Below are 27293 nucleotides of genomic sequence, written 5' to 3' on the forward strand. Positions count from 1 at the left end.
GGGACAGAACTCCATGCAAAATATGTGCCTGTCCACTTCCCCCAGCAATACTTCTCTGCGGTAGGAGCAGCTCCGTTTGTTGAATGTTCACTTAGTCTTAAAGGTAAAGGTAAAGGGACCCCTGACCATTAGGTCCAGTCGTGGCCGACTCTGGGGTTGCGGCGCTCATCTCGCTTTATTGGCCAAGGGAGCCGGCGTACAGCTTCCAGGTCATGTGGCCAGCATGACTAAGCCGCTTCTGGCGAACCAGAGCAGCACACAGAAACGCCGTTTACCTTCCCGCTGGAGCGGTACCTATTTATCTACTTGCACTTTGACGTGCTTTCGAACTGCTAGGTTGGCAGGAGCAGGGACCGAGCAACAGGAGCTCTCCCCATTGCGGGGATTCAAACCGCCAACCTTCTGATCAGCAAGTCCTAGGCTCTGTGGTTTAACCCACAGCGCCACCCACGTCCCTTAGTCTTAGCAGATATTAAAGGTGTGTAGCCTTTGCCTGTAGAAAGGCAGATGAGATTTAGGAGTTCCAGGGCCCCAACCTCCGTTCCAAACCCTCAACTCTTTGGGCCAGAGGAAGTCAATGTAGCTCCCTCCAGATGCTGTGGACTACAACTCCCATCACCCCAGATCATTGGCCATGCTCATTGGGGCCATTGGGAGACCCTGGCTGCCCCTGCTCTGCACCCAGGAGGATGGGACAGGGTGCAGCCCTCCAGCTGCCATTGGATACCTTCAGTCCCCACCCACATGGCCCAGGGTGAAGGATGATGGGAGTTGTAGTCCAGCAACACCAGGACATTTCTCTCTCCTGCAGAATGACCTGGCAAGGTTGTCTTTAGCCTCAGCAGAGCTCAGTCTTTGCAGACAGAAGCTCCAAGATTCAACCTCGGGCATCCCCAAAGAGGTTCCCTGTTGCCAGTACTAAGCTAAGTGGACCAGTAAGAGGCAGCTTCCCTGTCGAGCTTAATCACCAGCAACTCCAGCTAAAAGGATAATATAAAATGCTGGTGTTTGCTGCTGCAGTCCGAGCAAGTATAATGTTCTCCATTGGCTAGGAAACTTGCATCCCAAGAGCCACATTCCCTTCTGGGCAACCTCCTGAGGGCCATGTCCCAGTGCTGGGTGGGGCCTGGGATAAAAGTGAGCAACAAACATACCCCTCCCACTTTCTGTCATAGTTTATGTATACAGCCACACAGGGCTGGGGTGGTGGTGGTGGCGGCGGCCTGGAGAGAGGGGTGGTGGCCCAAAAAGAGATTTAGAGGCCAGAACAAGAGGCTTGGCTGGCCCCAATTGAGATTTGGGTGCCCCCCTCAGTGTGCCTCTTGAGCAAAACTACTCCTACTACTATTCCTCACATATCTGGCTGGGTTGTCTCAGTCACTCTGGGCTGCTTCCAATACATATAAATGCATAATATAACATCAAACATTAAAAACTTGAACCTGGGACCTTTTGCATGCAAAGCAGAAACTGTTAACTGTGGGCTACATCACTTCTCTCCTTCCCTCCCTGTGTCCTGTGGTCAGGGAAATACACCCAGAAATGTTCAATTCAGCCTTGAAAATAGCTGTTCGCCTGTGGTGACTAGAAAGAGCCTCCAGGTGAGCAGACACAGTCATTTTTGCAAGGCATTTTGTTCTCTCTCACATTTTCTGTGGCTAGTGTTTATCAGAACAGGACTCAAGAGACCAAAGTTTAAAATCCCCACTTGGGCCTGAGGTGAGTTTGAGCCATTCATGTTCTCTCTCAGCCTAGCCTATTTCACAGAGCTGTTGTTGGGGAGGGCGAGGTGGTGCAGACCCCCAGAGCTGCTTACAGGGAGGATGAGGCAAAAGCAATGCAACAAATAAGAATAAATACTGTATTTTTCGCTCTATAAGACGTACCAGACCACAAGACGCACCTAGTTTTTGGAGGAAGAAAACAAGAAAAAAATATTCTGAATCTCAGAAGCCAGAACAGCAAGAGGGATCTCTGCGCAGTGAAAGCAGCAATCTCTCTTGCTGTTCTGACTTCTGGGATAGCTGCGCAGCCTGCATTCACTCCATAAGACGCACACACATTTCCCCTTACATTTTAGGAGGGGAAAAGTGAGTCTTATAGAGCAAAAAATACGGTAAATTAGCAGAGGTGTAAATCTTGATGTCCTTCTCCCCCAACTTGCAATGTTCCTTTAGCAACCAACCCGCCTCCCAACCCACACACAACGGCTTGTGATGAGTGTCGACCTCAGAATCCCACCTGCTCTCCTTTTCTCAGCCGCCTCGTGATCGATGACTCTTGTCACATCTGAGGTTAGGTTTCTTTTTCCCCTTTCTGAACTGCGACATCCTGTCTCTGGGAGACAGATACATGCACACACAGACACCAGCCCCAGTCAAGCAACACACGGACCCACCAGCCGACACGCTGACTTTCCTTCTCCTTCCGAAGGTAGGTATTTGTGGATGGATATTAGAAGAAAGGAAGTTGGATCAGTAGCCTCCATTATTTGTTGACTTTCTTTGCTTGACCTGGGAGTGCAGACCCCCCAGGTGTCCCTATTTTCCAGGGACACCCCTGATTTAGAGAAACCGTCCCAGTTTCTGATTTGATCCTGGAATGTCCCGCTTTTCCTTAGGATGTCCCTATTTTCATTGGAGAACTGTTGGATGGTATGGTGGGATGTCCCTATTCTCACTGGAATTTTTTTGAAGGGTTTGGAGTTACCCGACCCCCAAGCAATCATGAAGGCAATCCTGTATAGGGAAGTTTAAAAAAATGTTTTATTATGTTTTTACCTATGTTGGAAGCTGCCCAGAGTGGCTGGGGAAACCCAGTAAGATGTGTGGGGTATAACTAGTAGAATTGTCAATATGGAATGGGACATCCCTATTTTCATTGGAGAAATGTTGGAGGGTGTGGGGTGTGCCCAAGAAAAGCCTCTCATTGCCTCACTGCAACACAACAGCCCTAGTTTCCGGTAGTTGCTGCCGCCCCCCCCCTTTACTCCTGCAATCCCAAATTGGAGGGAACCTGGGATGCACTCAAGCAATGGCTTCTTAAACGTGCACCTTTGTGGTTTACTCAGAGTGTAAAGGCAGCCTGCATTCTCTCCGAGCCTCTCCTAAACCTCATATGAGTGTGCTGCCCACTTACAGCTCCAATCCTAAACTCCAAATAGCTTGTAGCATCTAGACACAAGAAGATTCTCAGTCCCAGAGTCTGGCAAACGTACACATTTCAGCAATCAAATTCAAGAAACTTTTCTTGCCAAAGTTGGAAGCCACCTCCAGTCCCTGCTGAGCTGTGGCAATATTCTGGTTCCATTGAGAATCAAGATCTAGCGGAGGCTGTCGCAGTTTTAAGAAATATAATTTATTCACCTATTTACACCTTCAGTCCTCGTGGAGGGAGTCCAGATCTTACAGCATGGTCATCTCAAGAGGGGCTTGTTCCCCACAGCAGTGCAGTGCAGGAGTCCAATGCATCTCCTGTCAAATTTGCTCTGGCCTTTGTTCCCAGCTATTCCAAGCCTCCTGCCAAAGGCCCCAAAACCTTCTTGTGACATCACACCCACACCTTTCGTTCCTCTCAATGACTGCTCTTCCTGCCTTTTATCAAGTTAACAACTGGAACGGCTCCTCTGACAGGGGTCTCCTATCACGGAAAAACTGGCCTGGCCTGAATTGTGGCACTTTTTGCCAAATCCAGCAAAGTCTGGTTCCAAGCATTTATTGCAACTAAGAACTTTGAGGACTCTGTCCACCCCCCCAAAAAACACACACCCTAAAACACGTTAGCCGAGAGGTTTTGCATCCTAAGGAAAAGAGGGCTGTGAAGTTGCTGAGCTGATACACACACACACACACACACACACACAAACAAACAAACACACACACACACACACACACACACACAGGGCTTTTTTTTTTCAGTGGGAACCCATTGGAACTCAGTTCTGGAATCTCTCAGGTGGGCGCCATTGCCATTCTAAGAGAACAAGGAAGACGTTTATGGTGAGTTGCGGCACCTTTTTCCAGAAAAATAGCCAGGACTAATGGGATGTGGAGTCCAACAACACCTCATGGGCCACAGGTTAATCACCTATTGTTTAGTTATTTTATTACATTTGTATGGTTCTCCCTTTCCCCTGGTTATCCTCTCAACAACCCTGTGAGGTAGGCTAGGCAGAGAGATTAAGACCTCCCCAAGGTCGAACTTCGTGGCTGACTGGGGATTCAAACTCGGGTTTTTTGCTCCTTGTCCAGCGCTCAAACCACAACACCACACTGGCTCCAACTTCACACAAACCACTTCTCATATACACCCTCGTGAAGCACAATAAGGACACGTGCGAGAAAGTTTAATACAGATGTAGATGGAATGCAGAAACAGGGTGAAAGTTTCTGCACTTGAAAGTTGGAAAATGAAGCTGTTTAATAGGCACTGACAAGACCATAGATTTTGCCTGATAGGCAGTAGCGAGGAGTTCCAAAGGGCAACGCTGCCACACGAAGTGTCTGATTCTGAGAGCACACAGAGCAGATCTGATGAGACGGTATCTGCAGAGTGCAGTGACTGGTTGGGTATATTATGGCTGAAATCAGGTATACCGGTCCCCCATTGCATAGGGTTTTTGTACACTAAATCCCTGAACTTAGCCTGGTAGTGAGTTTGCAGCCAGTGCCTCAAAGCCCTTCCTCAGAATCACTCCTTCCCACATTGCAATGGACTAACTTCAAGCATGCACCACATCCCAGGACGATCCGAGTTACCAGTTCCTTTCTCGTTGCAGGGTGTCTTCCCAGAGGGCGGCCATGCTGAAAGCGAGCCCTGCGTCCTCTCTGCCTCTCCTCTTCCTCTTCCTCCTCTTCCTCAGCGTCTCCCCGCAATGCCACAAGGCCACGGAGGAGGAATGCCTGGAACACAAGGACTTCGTCCCTGGGCACAGCTTGGCCGGCGAGGGCATCGACATCACCACTCTGGAGAAGAAAGGGGCAAAGGTCCTGGATATGAACCAGTGGCAGAGGCCGGACGGGAGCTGCACCTTGTGCCAGAACCCCCTGCTGGAGGGGAAGCCGCTCCAGAGGCTCCCGGTGGCTGCCGTCGACTGGGAAGCCAAAACCTCGTGCCAAAGGAGCGTGCATTCCTCCGTGCAGGAGTCTGGCATCTCTCTGGTCCTGGCAGAAGGATCCGACGTGAAGAACGACTGGAAGGCAGGGCTGGAGGTGGAGGTGAAGCCCCAGGCCCTGGCCCAGGTGGCTCTGGCAGGATCCCGCTCCAAGATGGCCGAATTCAGCCGGGAGAAGAGCTCTCAGGACAAGTACAGTTTTGCGAGCCATGAGGTCTCCTGCTCCCACTACAGGTGATGAAGGCAGGGAATGGGGAAAGGCAGGGTAGAGGAATGGCTTGGGGGCAGACAGGGAGAAAGGCCGAAGGGCCGTAGCTGGCTTTTCGTGCTGATTTGTTAAGGGCGCCGGGAAATGTAGATCTGGGAGGCAGCGCCAGCCCAAGACGTTTCAGCACCCGAGGCAAACCACAAAACAGCACCCCTCCATTCGGGGTGGGGGACGATCTACATTGGGAACAAGGGAGGGAATCAAATCAAATTTACCCAATGGCGGAAGTGGACAGTGCTGTCTTTCTAGAAAAAGAGGTGTCGGCGCTCACCCTTGCTCTCTTAGAATGGAAACGGCACCCACCTGAAAGGTGCCAAAGATGAGCTCCAGTGAGCTCAGGCTGAAAATAAGTCCTGGAAGTGGGAATCAAAGGTCTTTGGGGAAAGGGGCCTGCTCTGAATCAAGCCGGATGGGTGCAGAGCCAGGGGCATAGCCAGGATTTTTGTTAGGGGGTGAACCTCAGTTTGCTATGTATTTTTATTGATGGGGGGGGCAGCTGCCCCTCCCTGTCCCCCCCTGGCTATGCCCATGTGCAGAGCCCAGGAGATCTCAAAGGGCAGTGCCCACCATTTCCTCCCTGGGGTGGGAAAAGACCAATAGCGCCTCCTGTTCACCGAGAGACCCCTGTAGAAGTAGCATCTGGCGGAGGCAGTAGATCCAGCCTCCAAGGAGTGCTTTGCAACCATCGCTGGATCTGCTGGCCCTGTGGATTCTGCCACCTAAGGCGGTCTTCTCACCTTGCCTTATGGGTGGGAGGGGTCAACTGCAGAGCCTGGAAGCAGGCCAATCAAATCAAGAAGCCACATGTAAGCAATTGCTACCCCACACTCCTATTTGTCCAGTTTGTGAGCGGGGAGAGGGGGGAATGGTTTTGCTCCACAAGAATTCCAGATCAACCTTACTTGCCCCACCCAAATTTTGCCAGCCTGCAATCCAGCAGTGCCCACCAGAAAACAGCAACTGCCTGGAAGCTCCCTAAATAACCTCCTTCTTTCCCCTGCAGCTTCCGCCTTGGGCATCACTTGCCGCAGAGCAGCCATTTCAAATACGCCGTGAAGACCCTTCCCAAAAAGTACCAGCCTAACTCCCGGCTGGAATACCGCCAGCTGATCCAAACCTACGGGACCCATTTCATACAACAGATTCACTTGGGGGGCCGCGTGAGGGACGTGACGGCTGTGCGGGTGTGCGAGGTGACGCTGGACGGGGCGACCATGGACGAGGTCAAGGATTGCCTCAGCCTGGAGGCCGCCGCCAGCCTTGGCAAAGTCAAGATGGAAGCCGCCTTCCAGAAGTGTGAGGAGCTGAAGAAGAGGAGGAATTTCAAGGGCTCTTTCCACCAGACGTACAGTGAGCGGCAGACGGAGATTGTGGGCGGGAACAGCCAGGCGGACGTGCTCTTCTGCGACGGGCAGAGCACAGAGCCCTTCAAGGACTGGTTGGAAAGCCTCAAATCCGTCCCCGGCTTGATCTCCTACTCCCTGATGCCCATACACACCTTGGTGACCAAGGGGGACCCCAAGAGAGAGGGTTTGCGGCAGGCGGTAAGCGAGTACGTGAGAGAACGGGTGCTGTGGAGGAACTGCTCCCAGGCCTGCCCACCGGGGACACGGCGCAGCGCCAGGGACGCCTGCTCGTGCGTCTGTGCCAGTGACGGCGCCACCAATGCCATGTGTTGCTCGCGGGCGCGAGGCCTGGGCAAGCTGAGGGTGACGATTGTGCGCGCCAGGAACTTGTGGGGAGACAACTGGTCACGGACTGACGCCTTCGTCAAGGTCTTCTACAACGGCAGGGAGGTGCGCACTCCCACCATATGGAACAATGACAACCCAGAATGGAAGGTCCACTTGGATGTGGGGAACATCCAAGTCTTGGGGGAGACCAGCAAGTTGCGGGTACAGGTCTGGGACGAAGACAACAGATGGGATGACGACCTGCTGGGGTCGTGCGACGAACCCCTGCAAGCTGGGAAGCCGCAAAATAAAATATGTTACCTTAATCATGGAAGCCTGGAATTCCAATTCCACTTGGAGTGCGGTCCCTTTCTAGGAGGTCCCTACTGCTTGGATTACGTCCCTCAGAAGCCGAACTATGTAGGTGACTTGTTGCAATGGAATGGCTAAGTGGACACCATCAAGCAAAGGGCTCCATGAGACGGTGGGCCCATTGGATTTCTCCTTCAAGCTTGGAGGACCCTGGTTTTTTAATGTTTTATTATGTTTTTGTATATGCTGGAAGCAACCCAGTCAGATGGACAGGGTACAAATAATAAATTTATTATTAGGTGTTGTTGTTTCTGCATGTGCTACTTATCCCTAAAACACAACCTGTCGTTCTTCTCACTTGCTAACATTCAAATCACCAAATTCCAGGTTTAGAGTTGTATCCATAGCTAGGTCTGCTCAGAGAAGACCCACTGAAATGAACAAGCCCAAGATCGTCATGTTAACTTCAATGGGCCTACTCTTGAGTTAAGATAATTAACAAGAATACCTCACAAGGTCAGCCAAGCCAGAGCCAATTTTTGGAGAGGGTGTCACGTATACCCCTGAAATGTGAGATATTCCTAATGATGGACGCTTCTGGCCATTTGCCAGTCCCCAGCACCCCCCGCAAACAGATGGGACATATAGATACTGTATAGAATAGGAAATGCAAAGACTGAAAAGGTTGGTATGGGTTTCTTTGGGGTGGGAGGGAGCTTGCACCTTCTCACTATTGCATGTGTATGAATTAATGGCACAGGACTAAATGTGAAAGGAATACAACCTATAAAGTGTCATTAGGACTTAATGTACTCAAATGATGCCTTACGAAATATGTGTTTGGATGGGTGGCAGATCAAGGGGCATCATCTTAGTGCCACTTCTCTAGCAAGACACTTTTCTTTTGGCAAGTGAGTCTTTTGATGAATGGCACTGCATTAAAGTTATTTGGAAAGAGGCCAGATCTTCAATTAACACATTTCACACAATCCAAATGATCACTTAAAAGCTTATCACCGGTCAGTCCTATCTGGAGTTAGAACCAGCAATGACTGGCAAGCGCAGAATATGTTCTGCAAAATGAAGGCAATTTGAACTGCTTCGGGACAGAGATAAGTCTCTGGGTTAGTTTATATGCTTGGCAGAAGAGCAAACCTCTCTCTCTGTCTCTCTCACACACAATATTTTACGTTATAAAAGTGATTAGACTGACAAGAAAGCACATTACATCTCAACTGGAAAAGCATGTTGCGTCTTCTTTGAAATTGCTGTACCACATATTCAGCCACAAATGTCAAAAAGACCACATGGTCCACATCACAATTTAGCCCCCCACACCACAGTTTTTCAGTAAGAAGCTGAGGCAGGAAGTGGCAAGAGAGGCAAAAAGCAATACACGTCAGAGCTTACCACGGAAGAAACAAGTAGAAAGAAACCTTAAAGTAATTGGGAGGGCAGTGGGGTGGGGAGAGAATGAAGCTGATGGGAGACTCAAGCTTCTCTCCTTCTCAGACCAGATTTTCTCTCTATGCTTCTGCTACAAGACCTTGGACGCAGGGGACGCTACACAGACAATTTGTTCTGCTTATTGCCTTTTTAAAATATGTGATCGTTTAGAACTTGCAGGGCTGAAACTTGCAGGTCTCTGTGTGTGTAAATGCTGAAGTTCTCAGGATGCTTATGTCCAATGCTACACTTTACAGAGAATGACTGAATTCAAAGTTCTTTTAGTGCACCAAATAAAAGACAATTTCTTTGTATATAAAAAAACCTCCCTTGATTTAGTTAAGAAAAAGGACATGGTGCCCCCTACTGGCCAACATAAAGTCCTAGCTATTTCTATTAAAAGCTCTCCCCTCAGCCCATCCACATAAGGAGCAGTCAGTTCTCAAAATTAAGTACAATGGTACCTCAGGTTGCATACGCCTCAGGTTACAGACTCCACTAGCCCAGAAATAGTACCTCAGGTTAAGAACTTTGCTTCAGGATAAGAACAGAAATTGTGCTCCGGCGGTGCGGCAGCAGCAGGAGGCCCCTTTAGCTAAAGTGGTGCTTCAGGTTAAGAACAGTTTTAGGTTAAGAACGGACCTCCGGAATGAATTAAGTACTTAACCCGAGGTACCACTGTAGTTGATATTGGGAAGCACCAGTTTCCAATAGTTAAGAAGCAGTGCTTTTTTTTTCTTTCTAAAAAAATGTTGAGGGGTACTCTCATTTTCCTACTCATATTGAAATACTGCTCCTCAATGAGGCCAAACTTAGATTCACAAAATGTTTAGGGGTACATATACCCCTGCATCCCTCCAGGAAAAAAGCTATGGTTAGAAGCCAAGTAACACACTTCTCAGTAGCACAGGAGGGGGAAAAAATCTGTTCCTTTTCATTACTGGTTTGGGGAATATGCTTTCATCAAGTTCCTCCCTACCCTATCTCAGAATGTATCTTTGGATTCAATCTTTCTCAGCCAAGAAGTGTTTGTTAGCAACTAAGGTGATATTGCTTTGCTGGGTCCGAGGGGTCCTTTGTGTAGAAACTGGTGTTTCCCATTGTGAGCATGTAAAAATGAGAAGGGGAAACGCAGATTGCTAGTCACAACCAAGGCTCCTTCGCAGATTGTATCTAGCTGTGTTTATCTTCCCTTCACACTCAAGGTGCTTTCTGGGGAACACAGCAGTGTAAAACAGCTGCTCTCTAAAATGGCTCTTGAATTACATTTGGAAGAGGCATTTAAACTTGTACCTTGGGGTGATACTTTAAAATGCAGTTTGAGACCCCTTTTCAAGAAAGATCCCTCGAAGTATCCTCTTCTGCCTGTGCTCCAGGAGCGAAGCACACTCATAGCCGGCTACCATCTACAAGAGAAGCAGGGGGGTGGCAATGAATCACTACTGAAACTACGGCTTCTGTGGGGTGAGGCAACAGCTAAAATGCACACGAGCAGAGAGGTGTCAAACTGGAATCAACTTGTTCCAGGGTCTCAGAAGTTCCACAACTTCACAGCTAAGGCCTGGAATATGTGACACATTAGTAAAACTAAAGGTTTCAAGCGCACATGCAAGCATAACTCTTACTCCTTGCCAAGTTATTCCCACAGCCTCTTCCTCCAGTTTCAGTCAAAGGCCTCCAAGACTGACAGAATGGGGGGAAGGAGCTTCTCGCACTGGGGACAACAATGAAACCACAACTTTGCAGACATTCTAGAAAGTGCTTTTATTTTTATATTACAAAATAATTTGAGGCAGGCTGCTTTTCTTTTCTTTACATTCAATCTCCAAGGCAACTGGAACAGTTTGCTAAATGCTTTGATCTGGACAAGTCCTCTTTTTCCAAAGTAGAAAAATATCAAATTTTCAGGAACAAGGCCAAAAGGTCCTGGCTTCCATTTTCTCCATGATTTCCCAACCCAATTCAGCTAGATCTGCAGACAGACAAACCCAAGGGGCTCTAACTCCTTCCTATAACACTCCTTTCAAGATCCTGATTCCCCCTGGCCCCTTGGGCAAGTTTTCCAGGTGGCTAATTCGAGGCCTGTGATCGGGTTTCCTGAGGGAGCAAAAAATATTGTTCGTGTGGTTTAGTCCCAATACTTTTTTAGGTTGGCACTGGGAATATCTCTCATTTCATTGTACAAAGAGAGAAAAGGGACCCAAAGAAAAGATTAAGATAATACAGAGGGCTCAGAAGGGCTGTGAGCACACAACCCCTAAGGCACCAGGGACATGGTGGCTAGGAGGAGGGCCACACAGATGAAGGAGGCAGGGAAAAAAGGTCCACTTTAAAACTGAAAGCAGGAGGTAAACAGCTTGGTAGAAACCAATAAAAGGCATTTTAGCCATGTGAAGCCAGAGGTCTTGGCTTGCTGCCCTTTGCTTCAGCTGAAACAGGCCCCATGTACTTACTAAAGGCCTCTAAAAATCCAACAAACAAGGTCAGGACGAAGGCAGTAGGTTAGAAAAAATTAACAGAGCTGCATGCTGCTTCCCTCATAGGCACATCTAACAGTGTTGAGTTTGTGGGTATGAAAGACCAGACATATCACCACCAAGTTCTGTACAATATCCATTTGTCCCCTTTAAAGATGTACAATATACTGTGTGATAAGGGGGAAGCTTTAAAAAACTGACATGGCTTGTAGCAAGATGCATGATAAAGAACTACGGCAGGCAGAGGAGATTTTAGAAGGCAGGAACTACAAAAAGGGTAAGGAAAACTCATAGCTGTCATGATCAGAATGGGAGAATTGGGGTTCCTCAAGAAGAGGAGCCATCTAGAATTCATTGCAAGGGAAGATACTGTTGCGGAGGAGGCCAAGACAGGAACTGACCATTTGCTTGTGGGTCAAGGCCACAGAATGCATTGGGGGAGGAACACAGGACCCAAATGCAAGCCACGAAACAAAACAAACTAGGAAGTCCAAAATAAACGCAGCAGAGACTTTGCTCTAGAATAGATCTTGAGAGTTATAGGCATCTGGAAACGGTTTTGGATGCAGGGAAATCAGGGGCTTCTTGTTTCTGGGCAACAGGAAAGGAGGCAGCCATAGGCAGCATGTGCTTTCAGGACTGGGTGAAAGGCAGGATGCATCTCCTCCAGCCATCTATCAGTGCAAAGGCCTCCCAGGAGAGGGCAGACGTTCCAGAACCGTGATGAAGCCAGAGATGGAGCCCTGAGGAGGGAAAATTCCAAAATTCACTAGAAAGGAAAGGGCGGAGTCAGAACTCTTCACTGCAGTTCCCAACTGAAGCCCTTCACCTAGCAAAATAGCTCTCCCACCACTCCCTCCTCCTACCTAGCCTGTCTAGGTGCCATTGCAAGAGGCATAAGGCATTTGAGATGCAGCGACTTATTCCTCAGCCATCACTAGTTGCAGGCAGCACCTCTAGCTCTGTCATGTGGTGCAGACCAGGTCAGAAAGAGCTGGAAATGACTACGCCCCACCCATATATAACAGCAGCAAGAGACTGTTGCAAAAGTGCACCGAAGCTACAGCAAGCCTCTTGTAACCCAGAGGGAAGAACCTGCCTTGGCCTGAGATAAGGCACCTCTGAGCATGAGCCTCTAGAAGCCCAGATGTTGACCATGCCTCTCCCCTCAAACGTGCAACCGTTCCTCGCATCTTTGTCCCCTATACGCACCATCGGGCTCCAGCAACGCAGCACGAAGGGAGAGGCAGACCTGGGAGCCCTCCTAGCCAACTGCAATGGATACACCAATGATGACGATGATGATGAGCGCCGTGACTGTCAGGCAGATGGCAATCATGAACTTCTTCTGCAGAGCCCCAAAGCAGAAAACAGGCAAAAAAGGTGTTAAGGCAGATGGCCAGAGAGAGAGCTCTCAGCTCCTGCTATATTTTTTGTTCATCTGCTAGCCACAGGGAGGAAGAACAAGGCACTCTGACACAGCACCAAAACACTTCAGTCACGGGAAGCCTTGCTCAACAAGCCCCCTCCCCTCCCTTCTTCCAAGATTTCATCAGGCATTGCCCATCATCTCAAACATCTATTTGGAACAATAAAGGCTTGACAAGTGCTTTCCCTCCTTAAGTCAAAGCAGATGTTCCCAGGTTGCCAACTTTTGGCATCTGAACAGCACAGTTGCATGTAAGCATGATACAAACGAGGTCTATTCATTTTAGATACAACCCAAATTTCTCCAGCGAACACAGTCCATTTACCTTGCGAGCTTTCTTTTGGTTCTCTTGAGCCATGTGGAGGTGGACCTGCCCTTTCTTGACGTAGTCCTCTGAATCCAGGATGTTCTTCTCTATCCTGTCAATCATCTCTCCCTAAATGCAGTCAAAGGGGTGGGGATGAGGTATGAAGAAACCTCTGAGTTGAATGGGAGAGAGGTGGGGTGGGGAGAAGAGACAACAGACAACTAGCGCTGGGGCAAGGACTGGTGGCCAGGGAAAATATGTGAGGGGGGCAAAGAAGCTTCCCCTGGGTAGGTAAGAGGTGGGTCTGGGTCTGCATGGAGCCACTAGGGATAGAGAGAGAGAACAAGGTCAAACAAAACAGTGAGAGTACATAAGAAATCATCCAGTACAGGCCAGGAAAAAAACAAAGGTGAGAACACCTCCTTAAATTCTAGCAACCTCATCATAATAACTAAGCCCATATTAAATCTGTGTAAAAACTCCTAGGAGGCACGGATGGGAAGTGTACTTGGCAAGAAGAGTGACGGAAAGGAGCTTGAAGGCTGGTAAGAAGCCAAAGCAGAAACAAGATGGAATCGTGAGTTGACCCCTTCCCACCAGGGAAGGAAGAGTGAGGAAGGACTCGGTGCCTGCAGACAACACCTGTATCTTCCGGTAGGGCTAGGAACGACATGTGTCTGTTGCCAGTCAGTGCAGAGAACGCCGAGCTAGTTGGACCAATGGTCTAACTTGGCTTAAGGCAGCTTCCTGCATTCCCAAGAGCACCTGGATCCCGAGTACCTTCTTTCTCCTCCCCCACTGCCATACCTGCAGCTCCACTTCAGTGGCCAGGTACAGGAACATTTCGTGGAGTTCCTGGATGCTGCGCTCCAGCTTGAGGATTTCACTGTGCCGCGTCTCGATTTCGTTCAGAGCCTGCTTCGTCATTTGCGTGTCCTTCATGATCTGTGGGGAGCAAGTGCGGCTGGATAAGTTAGCCGAGGGCCCCTTTTCTACCTGATGCTCTCCCAAGGCCTCGCCTTCTGGTACTCACATTGGAAACAAACACCTCCGTCTGACCACTCTCCAGCATCTGGTCCAGCTCTTCATCAGAAACTGCCCCGCTGTTAGCTGAAGGGGAATGAAGAAAGCAGGCTCAGCACCAAAGCAAGGTTTCCTGCCCAAAATAAGAAGTAAAGCCAGACTCCCTCACTCTCGGCAGCCTACCTTGAACCCTTTCACTACCCCTCCTGTCTAAAGGCACTAAATCCCACACACCTCCAAAATCGGAACTCAAGGGCCACACAGCACCACTATGCCTGGTACTCGGCTGTGGTGCCACTAAGCCTTCTATCATGATGTACTGCCTAGCTGAAGGGAGGTGAAGCTCTCTGCCTGAAGTCTACTGTCAGGGGCTTGACATTTTGTGCTCTAAACTCCAACATGCTGCATTCTTCAATGGTGGTTTAAATATTTGCTTTGCTTTATTCTAGGTTACTGAGGAGGTTTTCAAAACTTTTTACCTTCAGGGAACCGATTCCACATCAACAGGCCTAAAAAGCATTAAATCTTCCTTCATTTTTTACAGTGCAATCCTATGCATGCTGGCTCAGAAATAATTCCCAGTGAGCTCGGTGGGGCTTATTCCCGGGTAAATGTATACAGGATTGCAGCCTTAGCGCAATCCTGTACTAAAAGATTAACGCAACTTTAACAAAACCCACTGTGGATATGATTCAGTAGAAAGAGAATGTACATTTATAAATAAAAATAAAGCTTCCAAGGTTTTGTGGAGCTCTGGAAAAACACTAATCTTGTTAGACAGTTTGGTATCTTCTCTTCCCTTTCCCCCTCAATATTTAGATTTTTGCCTCAGCTTTATGTTAAAGTCGAGTATAGATGAAATGAGACACAGTAGACACTGGTGGTGAGGACCAAACCAAAATCTAGACTTTACAAGGAGGGATTGGGCTGATGCTGAGTGATGGGCCATCACTGACCAGTTATTAAAAGCTGTCCTGAAAGCACCTCTCTAGCTCCTAAGCTTTTTTGCAAGAACTGTTCCCATATTTGCAAGCTTTCCCCCTCTACGGTGAGATGCAGAATGTTTTATGGTGAAATATGAAACTGCCTACTCTCTGCAGGCAGAATACTGGAGTGGGGCAGGCTTGGGGGCTTCCAGGGTAAGAGTTCACACTTCTTCCCACACCGCCTTCACACCTCCTTCCACAGGGCTGGTAGCGAGGACCCAGCTCTTCAGAGTTTGTTTCAAGCCCTGCTTAAATATTAGTGGTGCCTTTGGTGCACATTCGCTAGAAAATTGTTAAGGGGGGTCCCTGATACAGCTCACGCTTTCCTGAAGATTGTCTTAGCATCACACACACTCCTGTGAGGGATTTCAGAATGGGGATCTTCCAGCTGCCCCTACTCCTATTCAGCACTCTGCACAATTGGTACCTCTTTTAGCTTTCAAATTCATCTGAAGGATGGGGCAGCTGGATTAAAGGATATTTCTTGACAAACCATCTTTATTTGCTGTTGGAGACTAGGAGAGCCTTCACATCAGGAATTTCAGACAACGTTCTGGTTTGTGTGATCTGGCCTATCTGAAATGAAAGGATTGCTGGAAAACCTTCCTCCCATTCCCTCCCCTCATTTGGCTGTGAAACCCCAGGCCAAGCGTGCTTTGTGCAGCTTACCCTTCCAACTCTCCTGCCTTTCAAGGTCATCTTCCTTTAGAGGACAGCAGACAGACGCTATCCGTCTCCACAGGAAGATGACTTGGCCCACGTACAAGTAGCAGCACGTCACTGAAGCTTTTTATATATATATAAAACAGTTTGAAAGCAAAAGGGCTTTCAAGATTTTACAATACCTGCGAGGTGGAGGGTTCAGTTAGGAGCCAGGGTTGTACTAACCCTTCCCCACCACCACCCCACACAACAGGATACCTTTGAAACTGCTTCAGGAAGAAAAACCTGCCTGTTGGAAGACAGCCAGACTTTAGCAAAACCAGGTCTTCTAGTACTGATTTTTTTAAAATGCGCATCTTATCTACCCTCCTCTTCTGGGCCCCATGCCTTCCCAATTCACAACCTACAACGCATCTCATTACCGGCAGCTGTTTCTCCGCTGCTTTGCTAACCCTGTACCTGAAATTAGTCACAGAAGGGAGGAAATGGGGCAAATCTCCTCCTCACAAAGACCACCAGTGTTCTCAACTTCCCCCAAACTAGAAATGTTGCCAGTGCTCCCCTGCCTTGTGTCCCAAGTTTTGGAAATTTTAATAGTCCCCATGCAGCGTGGTAGTTGAGCCTAGGCTCCACAAAAAAGTGCTCTCAAGACCAATATGCATAGTCATTTTCTCCAAAGCATAAAGAGCTTGCCTTTGGGCCAGAGACATGCCTGCAAACACAGAGGGGGGGAAATGAAAGCCTCATCTGGCTACAGCCTGAAGTCACTCTGATAAGACAATTTGGGCAGACTTCATCATGCTAGGAATTACTGCAGCTGTATCCTTGAACTGCTCAGTTCCGCTTGTCTTTCTCAGGAGCACGGGCCTGAACACACACTTGCGTGGATGGGAAAGAAAGTGTGCAAAAAACAGCAGTTATGAGCTTGGAAGTTTCCTGTGCCATGGTCACAGGCTTTCGCTTTTTAAAGCCAATGTAACGTATCCCCTGCTCTGTAAAATGACTCTGCATCTAAAATGTGCAATGCAAATCAAGTTTGCATGCTTGTTTATTTTGCATGTTTTCCACTTCTGCTAGCCGATGGAAAGATAGAAGTGTAAAGAACAGGCCTTAAAGACACATCATCTGACCAGTGGAAATCTTACATGTTTTCAATGCCCACTTCCTAAGATCTAGGAACTTGCTTTATAAACAAAATCAACAAAACTGCCAGAATCCACTTATACAGAGAGATTGCAAAGACATAAAACCCACGTGTCCCTGACCAGCATCACAAACACAACAGCTCATTCGTTTCTGGGAAATCTCTAACAACAGCATTGTGATAAGAATAGGGCACCATGTCCAAGCTTAGGATACTCATGTTAGCCACCAGGCAACCCAGATGACTTTGGGCAAATCACAATCTTCCCAGCTACCTTAGGGCTGGCAGCATGACTTGTTCCCATGACTTCTGGGCGACTCTAGTACGTAGGAACCTTGCAGCAACCGAGATTGCTGATTTGGCACTGAAATGCAATCATCTCTGGAGCCAGTGGGAAGAAAGAGCAGACACTCACTGATCTGCAGCTGTCTCCTGATGCGCTCCAGATTCTTGTCTCGGTAGTCAGACTGTGTTGCATTGCACTGGTTGATCAGGTCCAAGAACTGTTGGGACAGGATCCCATGCTGAGGCAGAAATGGAAAGAAAGGGTTAAGGACACTTCTGTGGCCTCCTCCTCACCAGTACCCAAGCGAGCTAGCTGGGCCGCATCTGACCTGGGTTCTCTTCATACGAACGTTGATGGTGTTTTTGTTCTCATCTTCCCCATCCTTCTTGGGCTCAATTTCTATATTAAAAAATAAACAGGGCTGAAATCAAGCCACGCCACTTTCTACCGGAAACAGAGAGAAGGCCTCCTCCTGGTTTCAGTACAATGAGCACACAGACAAAGCTGGAGAGCAGAAGCTAGGAGGTCCGAAATCCAGCACTCTTCCCTTTTATGCATTAAGGCCCAATCCTCCTCCCACACTCACTTTTCAGGCGGGTCCGAATGTCTTTTGCCAGCTCCTTGATTTCCTCACGTAGCTTTTGCAGGTCTTGCTTCATGCCTAGAAAACACCAAGGTTAAAAAGTCAACAGCTGGGATTGTGCCAGAGAAGAATTAGATGACATCTGCATGTGGCTTTTGCTAAGGTGTTATGTATGTAGGTGCTTCTTTGCCACATCCCTTTCCTGCAGGCCATTTGGTCAACTGAAGGGAACACGGACTACAGTTGCTCTGCCCGCATTCAATCCACTGCTAGGCCAAATCATTTCTTCTTGAAGAACACTGCAAAAATGGCTGTTTCTCCATATTGTTTTGACCAAAGCTCCATGCGTCCACCTGAACTACAACCTCAAGTCTCCTCACCTCAGTGCAAAACTCCTTTGTCAATATTACTCATTTATCCTGTTTCTCTGACCACACTGATGCCTATCTTCTGATCCTTTCACTGGCTTTCCAGTCCATTCTACCTGTGTATATAGAACAAAACCTTTGCCTTTACTTTTAAAGCTATCCATGGTCTTGCTCTGCTATCTTTCAGCTTTTGTTCTTCAATATATCCCACCAACAACTCCACCCATTTTCCCTGCTGCCCTCTTCAAGCGGGCCCTTCTTCTCTGAACGTGAACTTGGCACAACATCTGCTCATTCAACTCTCTCCTCACCCCTTCTCCTTTTTGCATGGACTTTGGCTTTTCCTCTTATTTACTTTAGAGTATTTCTATTCTGCCAACCAATCAAAGTTCTCAAGGCTGCTTACAATGTATTTCAATCCCACCCCCCTCTGGTTTTCTAATGCTCTAACAATTGGCACCGTGCAGCTAAATCTCTTGACTGGGAACTGACAGTTGAGCCACCCATCTGAATCCTCATTCCTAATTTAACCAAGTTTTTAACAATGCAGAATAGCATTTGCCCCTATTCACTCCTTCCTACCCTTGTCTGCCTTTCCATCCTACTGTTGTTCCCTTTCTGTCTATTTTAGGCTGTAAGCAACTTTGAAGCATGAATCTGTCTACTGTGCTCATGCACACACTGATGGAACAGTATAAACTGTCGCAATCCATAATTTGGCCTGAAGGCACATAATGCAGTATCCTTGCTAAACCTAATCAGGTCTAGTCTGGTCAATGCTTTGATTGGAGGCTGCCTAGGAATACTATGTACATTAACGTGAGTTCCACAGAAGAAAGGTGGGGGTATACATCAATTATATTTTGGAAATTTGCTTAATTTCTATGCATTTGGACACCTCTTAAAATATCATAACCAATTTTTGCATGATGGCAATTGAAACCAAGAAGCAGGTTTTTGTTTAGATACAACTGGATTTCATTTTGAATCAATACGGTACACGGAATCTTTTCAAACTATAATTCATAAGAAAAGCAAGATATGAGGCTGCTAGGAGTAAACAGCAATGTGCACCTTGCAACAAGGCAATTCTAATTCTGCACTACTTTAAATCATGAAATTTAAATACCACTAAACTCTGCCCCTAAATTTTACCATTTTCTCCAACTTTTCTTGGCCACTTACCTCCAAGAGCTACTTTGTCCAGTTTTCCCCCAGCCCATATCTTCTACTTCACCACCCGCATTCCCCCACTGCAAACTTACTATCCTCAGGGAGGGGTGTGGCCAAAATGGTAGTTTGATGTTTCTCTAGATCTTTTACTTTGCTTCCCAGAGTCTTCAAGGCTTCACGGATCCCACGTGTCTGAGAAGGCAATAAAAAATGATACAATGAGAAGGAGCCATTTCTAACCAGCTGAACCCTGACCTCATCTTGGAGCAACATTCAGTTATAGAAGTGCTGTCAGTCTCCTAACCTCCCCTTTCCCCCTTTTCTTTGGGGATGGTTAATGATAACACCCCGGAAGAAGAAGAAACACATTTCCTTTTCATTGTCAATGACCCCCAAATCTCCATCAATTCAGCGGGTTGCCAATGAAGAGGTATCTCCAGAGTATGAAACCCACTCATATCTCACTGCGTATAACTACAAGCCACCAGCACAGGGAACTGGCTGACTAGATCTATTTACATAAGCAGAAAGCATAATGTGTCTGCTCCATAGGGTTCTAGAAAATGCTCAAGTGATTTGAACCCTCAATAAATCACACCAAAACACTACTGTCTGCGGGCAATACTGATGCAGCTTCAGCTTACCAAAAACTGTTCACGGATACCAGAATTCAAATTATCTCCTCTTATTTTATTTAAAACATTTCCTCCCATACAGCTCACAGCACATTAAAAATAAAATACTATTCATAAAAACAGGAACATTAAAACTGCATGATATATAAAAAGAACACAGAAATTCAGCATAAAACCAATTTCAGAGGGAATGAAACTATTAAATGATTGGGAAAACAGAAGTTTTTTGTCTGGCACTGGAAAGAGAACAAGGCAAGCAATGGGCAAATCTTCCACAGCCAGGGCACCACCAAAGCGAAGGTGCTCTCTCTTTCTCCTGTTGCCACCTGCCTCACCTCATTGGGTGGTGGCAGCTGGAGGATGGTCTCCAGAGCTTAACATAAGGAGAGGAGGACAGGGAGGTAAGCACCATCTTATTGTTCTTCAGATGTGCAGCCAGAAGATCTCCAACTCCTCTGACACATTATAGCAACAAACCAATAGCATGCAATAGCAACTGTAGCAAGAAAAAAGTCAAGTGATTGTTGGAAGAGTTTCCATGGGATAGTGAAAACAAAGATGATCATGCTGATAGATGCCATTCTTGGCACCAGAAGCGGGTGGGACGTTGGTAGATGCGGGATGGGACAGGCTTATGCGTGTCCCACCAATGCACACAGCGCCTTGGAATGCACACACAAACAAAGGAAAATAGTTTTCAAGTCAACTCCGCACATGCTTAGAAAGAAAGATTGTGGTACCGTTCGGAAGAATTCGTCAGTTGGATCTGGAGAGCCATTGGGTCTTGCTGATCCTGGCTGTGGGACCAGAGTATCGAGTTCAGTCTCTTCACAGTCCGAGTCGACATCCTTCTGTTAAAGAGAGATGTAGAGGGAAGAGATCAGATACACCAAAGCCCTCACTGCACACGTGTTGCAGATGACAGGGGGGGAAACACAGACAAAAACCCCCACACTGCTCTTAGACAAGATTCATTTTCATTCATTTACAAACATTTCTATCCAAATCAACATCCAAATCACCTAACAATTTAAAACCAGTATTTTCAAACAATTTTTTCATTCCATTTTGCATAGTACAGAAGACACATGTTCTAAGAGTGAATAGAATCTAACATTTCATGGTTGCTTAAAAGGCTGACTTGGCACCAGTCAGCTGTGAAGAAGAACAGTCTTGTGTATTCAGTTTTTCTCCCTATTCTCTATCAACACACACTGTTGTACTCTTAGACTAATACAGAACTTTTGAGAGCTATGGGCATCTGTGAGAAGATGTGCAATTGGCACTGGATGTTCATCTGGCCATAGCTGCATGTGGAAAACTGGCATGTTGATCGGGTACCTGCATCTATTGCTGGATGAGATGCATAACAACGTTGTAGACATATAACCAGTGTTAGAAACTGAGATATCAAAGCTAGGAGTTAAATGGTACCCTACACCTAGATTATGGGTGCAACAACGGAATGTCTAGGCACACTTTTTTACAACAAGGATACAAAGCTGAATATGAGTGAACTGCAGCTAAAATTTTATGTTCATTTTTCACATGGCCTAGTCCTTCTCCTGCCCACCCCCTTAATAGTCTTAAGAGGGTCTCTTCTCTAGCGAGTAGCTGGAAGTGGGGAGGCAGAAAAAAGTCCTCCTTTCCTTCCACTCTGCAGTTTTAATCTGAAATTGTAGGGACGGTACTACGCCCAGAACTCAGAAACTGCTTGCACTAATGAAATTCCTTGTCGCAAGATGCGCCTAGAACAATGGGAGTTTCAAACACTGCATATAATGTAACACACATTTCTCTGTGTGGATGCCAACCTGGTCACTACATTTTGCTGCACAATAAATCTGACCAATTTTTAAACATGTAATCTTGTACAAAAGTGAGAAACATCTGTGACTGGGAAACATGGAAGACAAGTTGGACACTGAGGGCTTCCTTTGTTGGAGAATACTCTTGCCTCAGTCTTTAATTCAACATAAGCAAGAACAAAAAACATGTGTTTTGCTCCTAGATTGGAAATTGGCTATGACACATACAGTGGTACCTCGGGTTAAGTACTTAATTTGTTCGAGAGGTCTGTTCTTAACCTGAAACTGTTCTTAACCTGAAGCACCACTTTAGCTAATGGGGCCTCCTGCTGCCACCGGAGCACGATTTCTGTTCTCATCCTGAAGCAAAGTTCTTAACCCGAGGTACTTTTTCTGAGTTAGCGGAGTCTATAACCTGAAGCATCTGTAACCTGAAGCGTATATAACCCAAGGTACCACTGTACTACTCATGAAGGATTTGGGATGAAAACCTCAACCAGCGGGGCTGGGATGTGCCTCTGTGTACTTTGGCTGAATTCTGCTCCAACTCACTTGGACCTCAAATTTCTTTGTGTCAGTAGCAATGGCAATTTTTGCCCCCAGTTGAGAAGATGCACAACACAGGTTTTATTAGTAATATGCATATGGGCCAGGGTTCTGTGAGAGCAAATCAAACCTCAAGAATGTGACCTAGGGTATAGAATCCAGTTCCAAAAAACCTTTCATTTGAATAAACTTTAAAAGCACAACATCACTAGCTGGTTTCTAGCTCTCATGGTTGATAAGAAATGCTTGAATGTACATGTTCAACACCAGGTGAAATGTCAATAGCCAAACAATGGTTGATCAAAGTTTCTAGCAGCTGGGGACAGGGCTTCAGCACCCTCCATAATTCCATGCCCCTCTATTTCATGCAAAATATTTATGCAAATGTGCACTCTCCTGTGCTAGAGATCCATGCTGGCTGAAGCTCTTTCTAATGCTGCATTGTACTTACAAGGCAGTGACAGCATTGTCATTTGAATTACCTTTGTGCAGAATTCCATTTAGTTTGCTTTTTTAAAAAAAGAATAAAGATAATCCTGCTTGTGAGACCCTGCTTTCTCAAACAGAACTGTTATGAAAAGAACCAACTATATATTCCAAAAAGTAGATGACTCCAGAAGAACTATGGTGGCATCTTTAAAACTAATTCATTTAATTGTGGCATAAGCTTTCAAAGGCCAACAATCTTCTTTATCAAAGTAATCTATATAGGTAGTAGGAACATTACTACTCTTTAATTAGGGCTGCAAGCTTTAGCCAATTAAACTTTAACCACAGATTATGATTCAGCCCCTGCTTAATTGGAATATACCATTGTGCATGGTGCAGATGTGCCAGCTCACGCCCTTCCTGTGTCAAATTTGACAACGGACTTGAAAGGAAAAAACAAAACTAGCAGCTATTTTGTATATTAGTGTGAAACCACCCTGGTTTCCTTTCTAGTAAGAACGACAAACATCTGAAACTGACATGAGAAGTCAGTAATATGTTTCCTAAATCTGTATTTTCTCGCTACTGATAAAGATGGAGAGACAAAGGGACAAATGGTCAGGGCAGAGATACTGAAATCTTAACAAAGCAAAGCCTAGAATTTCATGTTTATACACAGGAGCTGAAGAATTCTGGAGGACAAGAAAGGCAACGGGAATACAGCCATAGTGTTGTTTGCCGACACCGAAAAGCATCTTAAATGTATTGCATAACTAAGTGGACGGTGACTTCTGCATTAAGCCATCTGCAAACATTGTTCAAACCCTGAGACAGAATCAAACTTGGTCCCTCTATCTCTCCCTCTCAAACCACTTACCATTTTGGAATTTTGTAACAAGTGAGTCCCAATGTAACTTCCTAATGTAACATCATTTACATTCTGGTTCTTTTATAATATTTCTATCCTACCCTTCCTCCAAGGATATCAGGGCAGCAGCAGCCACAATGATCCTATGAGGCCCGAAAGACTGAGAGTTGTTGACCTAAGGTCACCTGGTAAGATGCATGGCCGAGTTGGATTTTACACATTTTCCCAACCAAAAGTCTGACACTATCCACCACCAGTTGCTGCCTCCCAAGACGAAAGACCAATGCAACATCTAGTGGTGTTATTTAGGGCTGGGTATTGCTTTGGTGGGGGATGCGGGTGGCGCTGTGGGTTAAACCACAGAGCCTAGGACTTGTCGATCAGAAGGTTTGACGGTTCGAATCCCCATGACGGGGTGAGCTCCCGTTGCTCTTTCCCTGCTCCTGCCAACCTAGCAGTTTGAAAGCACGTCAAAGTGCAAGTAGATAAATAGGTACCACTCTGGTGGGAAGGTAAACGGCGTTTCTGTGCGCTGCTCTGGTTCGCCAGAAGCGGCTTAGTCATGCTGGCCACATGACCCTGAAGCTGTACGCCGGCTCCCTCAGCCAATAAAGTGAGATGAGCGCTGCAACCCCAGAGTCGGCCACGAATGGACCTTATGGTCAGGGGTCCCTTTACCTTTAACATGCAGAAATTCAGCAGATGAAGCTTTTCCTTGCACACAGATTCATTCCCTAGGGGTCCCTTTACCTTATTGCTTTGGTGTGCAATATTGCCTTGCCCAAATGAGTTAACATCTCCAACTATTTCTTTCGATCTCTGGAAATTCCTGGGGCCCTAATGTGCTCTACCCCAACTCCTTTCCATGGTGTTTTCCACTAAAACATTGGGGTGGGGTAGTAGCTAAGAGAAAGCCTATGAAGAGAGCAGATGAGAAGACGAGTGAAGAGGGAACCAATGCAAGAAGGGACAAGAGAGTGTTATGTGAATATGGGGGGTGGGAGGAAAGGAGCACAGTGTGAGGACAAATGGGGTGCAGGGAAGAAATATAAAAATGCTGGGAGGCAGACTATGGAAAAGGGAGGGCAGAGATGAGGATACTCTCAGGAGGGCAATCCAAAGAGTGGATGGAATAATGAGGGCGACAGAGAAGGGGAAATAACTGGAGGTAGCAGGAGGAGGATAACTGGAGGTAGCAGGAGGAGCAGATAAACAAACCCAGAACTGGGCTGGAGGTTTGGGGAGGCGAGTAGGAAAGTGGGAGACCATGATCACGGGAGGGAGGGACGGAAAACAGCGCCCCCCACAGGAGCCTGAGAGGAAAACGCGCATTTGGAAAGGAAAGCTTTTGACTGTCAAGGGGAGGGGAAGTTTGAAATTTATGAAATCCAGACAGCGAATAACAGAAACGAAAATGGCAACTTAACTCCTGGCTGTGTTTTTGGGGTGGGGGGGGTGCGCACCCGACATCCTGCGGGGGGGGGGGAGCAATGGGGCCCCTCGAGGCGGACGGGGTCAGTGAGGGGAGGTGGAAATCGGCCTTCAGGGGTCGAGGGGCCAAATCTGGGGTGAGGTTTAGGAGACCTAAAATTTGGGGTGAGGTTTAGGGGGGGGGGTGAGAAGAGCAAAAGGGATTGCGGGGGGGGGAGGGGAGGACGAGGAGGCAGAGAGAGCGAACACCCTATAAAAGGCGAGGGGAGAGCGGCGCGCGGGGGGAGAGCGTGGCCGACGGCGCAAAGGAGGCACGGAAAGGGGAGGAGCAAAGGCGACCGTTGTGGGCGTGGCCAGCCGCGCGAGGATTCTCACCCCTCTGATCTCGTCCGTTCGGTCCCTCATAGCTGCTTCCCCCTCCTTTTTTTTCTTTTTCGCACTCCCGGGGACGAAGTGGCGCGGGGAGGAGGGGGGAATCAGAATGGAGTGGCAGGGGCAGACTGCGCACGCGCGCTGGTGGTTCCTCCTCCTCCGCCGCCCCCTCCCCCGCCTCCTTCTTCCTCGGGGGTAAGTTGCTTGAGAGGCAAAAAGAAGGGGAAAAAAGAGAGAGAAACACGCTCTGTCGCCACCTAGCTCGTACTGCGCATGCGCCTTCTGGCCCCGCCGTTCGACACGGCGGTTTTCACCCTCAACCCCTTAGCCAGTGGAGAAGCAACGGAAGAGGAAGGCAGGCACCAGGGATTGATTTAGTATGTTTATTGCTATTACAGAGTCTACCCGGGACCCGCTTTTTTCTGTCATTCGGAATCATTACAACGGAGGATTTTTAATTTTTTTTAAAAAAGCAACAGGAGGAGGCGGCGTTTTGGGACGCCCATAATGAATATTCCTTTCCTGACTTCAATATGGCCGCTGCCGGAAGTTCATCTGCCTCTACCGGATGTCGTTTTTCATCGGCTGGACATCGGCTGTCATTGAGAACCATAGAGCTACGTGTATGCGCAGAGTGTCCCACTAATTCTGGCCAATGCTCAATTAATACAGTAGTCCTTTGCTAAAAAAGTAGTGTCGTGTGGAAATGATTTGGAATGTGCAGCTCCGAATTTGTTTTTAATATAACCGCCAGTTTTGAGATACAGACTATTTAAATTTCGCACATATTTTAAATGAGTTAAAACGGGCCAATAGGCAACAGGTTCCCCTTCTCACCTATGGAAAATGCTAGTCTTTCCTCAGACACCACCACCTTTAAAGGTAAAGAAAGGGACCCCTGACCATTAGGCCCAGTCGTGACTGACTCTGGGGTTGCGGCTTTCATCTCGCTTTATTGGCCGAGGGAGCCTGCGTACAGCTTCCCGGTCATGTGACCAGCATGACTAAGCCGCTTCTGGCGAACCAGAGCAGCGCACAGAAATGCTGTTTACCTTCCTGCCGGAGTGGTACCTATTTATCTACTTGCACTTTGAAGTGGTGCATAGTGTAGAGGATGTAGCTAGAAAGAAGTTTTTCTCCTGCTACTGTGATGTTAGAACTTGGGATCATCCAGTGAATGAAACTGGTAGGCCTTGCAGTAGATTCAGGAGAGGGAAGAATGGACAGTGTCAAGATGTGTCCCGAAAATGCTACTTTTAGAAAGTAAGCTGTAAAATGAACACCAGGGTTTCCTGTGGCAATGGTAGTAAATAGCAGAGGCACTTGTTAATTATGCTCTGAAAGATTGGAATGGATTAGTACAGTATTAAAAATATAAGAGAATATTCCCTATTGAATATGTGCAACCTTTATGCTCTGAGATAGTACTACATTGACTACCAGCTGCATCTGGTTGGCCACTTTGGGATAAAAGATGGAGTAGATGTAAATGGACCTTGGGTTTGATTCACCAGATCCCTTCTTACAGAGTGTGCTTCATTAGTAACAGAGTTACATCTACCCTTCAGATATTTTTCTGAGCAGCTTGCACAACCTTCAGATTAATGAAATAATTTGTGGGAGTCTTCAGAACAGCCCTGGGCATAGCGTGCTTCTGTATGTCAATTTATATTGGCTTCTGCACTTGAGTAAAATGTACAGGTATTCCATAAAATAAACCGTATTTAATTTTGGGATTTAATATCTGCAGGACTTGTAACCCTGACTCAGATTTGTTTGCCATGGCAGATTTGTATGTTTCATTAATTGTTTTCTGTTGTAGAATCAGTGGTGTTGCCTTAAGACAGGCATCCCCAAACTCGGCCCTCCAGCTGTTTTGGGACTACAATTCCCATCATCCCTGACCACTGGTCCTGTTAGCTAGGGATGATGGGAGTTGTAGTCCCAAAACAG

The 27293-nt window shown here is 47.1% G+C and overlaps 3 protein-coding genes across 6 annotated transcripts in view; 2 read left to right on the forward strand and 1 right to left on the reverse strand.

Moving 5' to 3' along the window:
• Positions 1–27293, forward strand: part of LOC310662829 (pyrin domain-containing protein 1-like) — a 742864-nt gene that overhangs the window by 134678 nt on the left and 580893 nt on the right. The gene's annotated exons all lie outside the window — the stretch shown is intronic.
• Positions 2152–7664, forward strand: PRF1 (perforin 1). 2 transcript variants are annotated; one of them, XM_083409389.1, is made up of 3 exons: positions 2152–2433; positions 4778–5347; positions 6385–7664. In XM_083409389.1, exons 2-3 carry the CDS (start codon positions 4800–4802, stop codon positions 7502–7504), a joined length of 1668 nt encoding a protein of 555 aa, XP_083265515.1. In that variant the 5' UTR covers positions 2152–2433; positions 4778–4799; the 3' UTR covers positions 7505–7664. The 2 variants fall into 2 exon arrangements, with proteins under 2 accessions (XP_083265515.1, XP_083265516.1); XM_083409390.1 differs by lacking the exon at positions 2152–2433 and adding an exon at positions 3924–3998.
• STX4 (syntaxin 4) lies at positions 10558–26039 on the reverse strand. Of its 2 annotated transcripts, XM_083409941.1 has the most exons (12): positions 24288–25306; positions 23547–23848; positions 20627–20737; positions 19344–19443; positions 17714–17788; positions 17456–17526; positions 17257–17365; positions 14059–14135; positions 13833–13970; positions 13044–13154; positions 12502–12637; positions 10558–12032 (listed from the first exon to the last, which is right to left on the reverse strand). In XM_083409941.1, exons 2-11 carry the CDS (start codon positions 23547–23549, stop codon positions 12554–12556), a joined length of 879 nt encoding a protein of 292 aa, XP_083266067.1. In that variant the 5' UTR covers positions 23550–23848; positions 24288–25306; the 3' UTR covers positions 10558–12032; positions 12502–12553. The 2 variants fall into 2 exon arrangements, with proteins under 2 accessions (XP_083266067.1, XP_083266066.1); XM_083409940.1 differs by lacking the exons at positions 23547–23848; positions 24288–25306 and adding an exon at positions 25344–26039.

The sequence above is a fragment of the Podarcis tiliguerta genome (assembly GCF_965153285.1).
Source record: "Podarcis tiliguerta genome assembly, chromosome: 13".
Classification (NCBI taxonomy): Eukaryota; Metazoa; Chordata; class Lepidosauria; order Squamata; family Lacertidae; genus Podarcis; species Podarcis tiliguerta.

Coding starts and splice junctions, on each gene's coding strand:
- PRF1 (XM_083409389.1), top strand. CDS start 4,800: ATGCTGAAAGCGAGCCCTGCGTCCTCTCTGCCTCTCCTCTTCCTCTTC. Junction 5,348..6,384: donor GTCTCCTGCTCCCACTACAG/GTGATGAAGGCA, acceptor TTTCCCCTGCAG/CTTCCGCCTTGGGCATCACT.
- STX4 (XM_083409940.1), bottom strand. CDS start 25,373: ATGAGGGACCGAACGGACGAGATCAGAGGG. Junction 17,527..17,713: donor CATTCGGACCCGCCTGAAAA/GTGAGTGTGGGA, acceptor TTTTTAATATAG/AAATTGAGCCCAAGAAGGAT. Junction 17,366..17,455: donor TTCGTATGAAGAGAACCCAG/GTCAGATGCGGC, acceptor TTTCTGCCTCAG/CATGGGATCCTGTCCCAACA.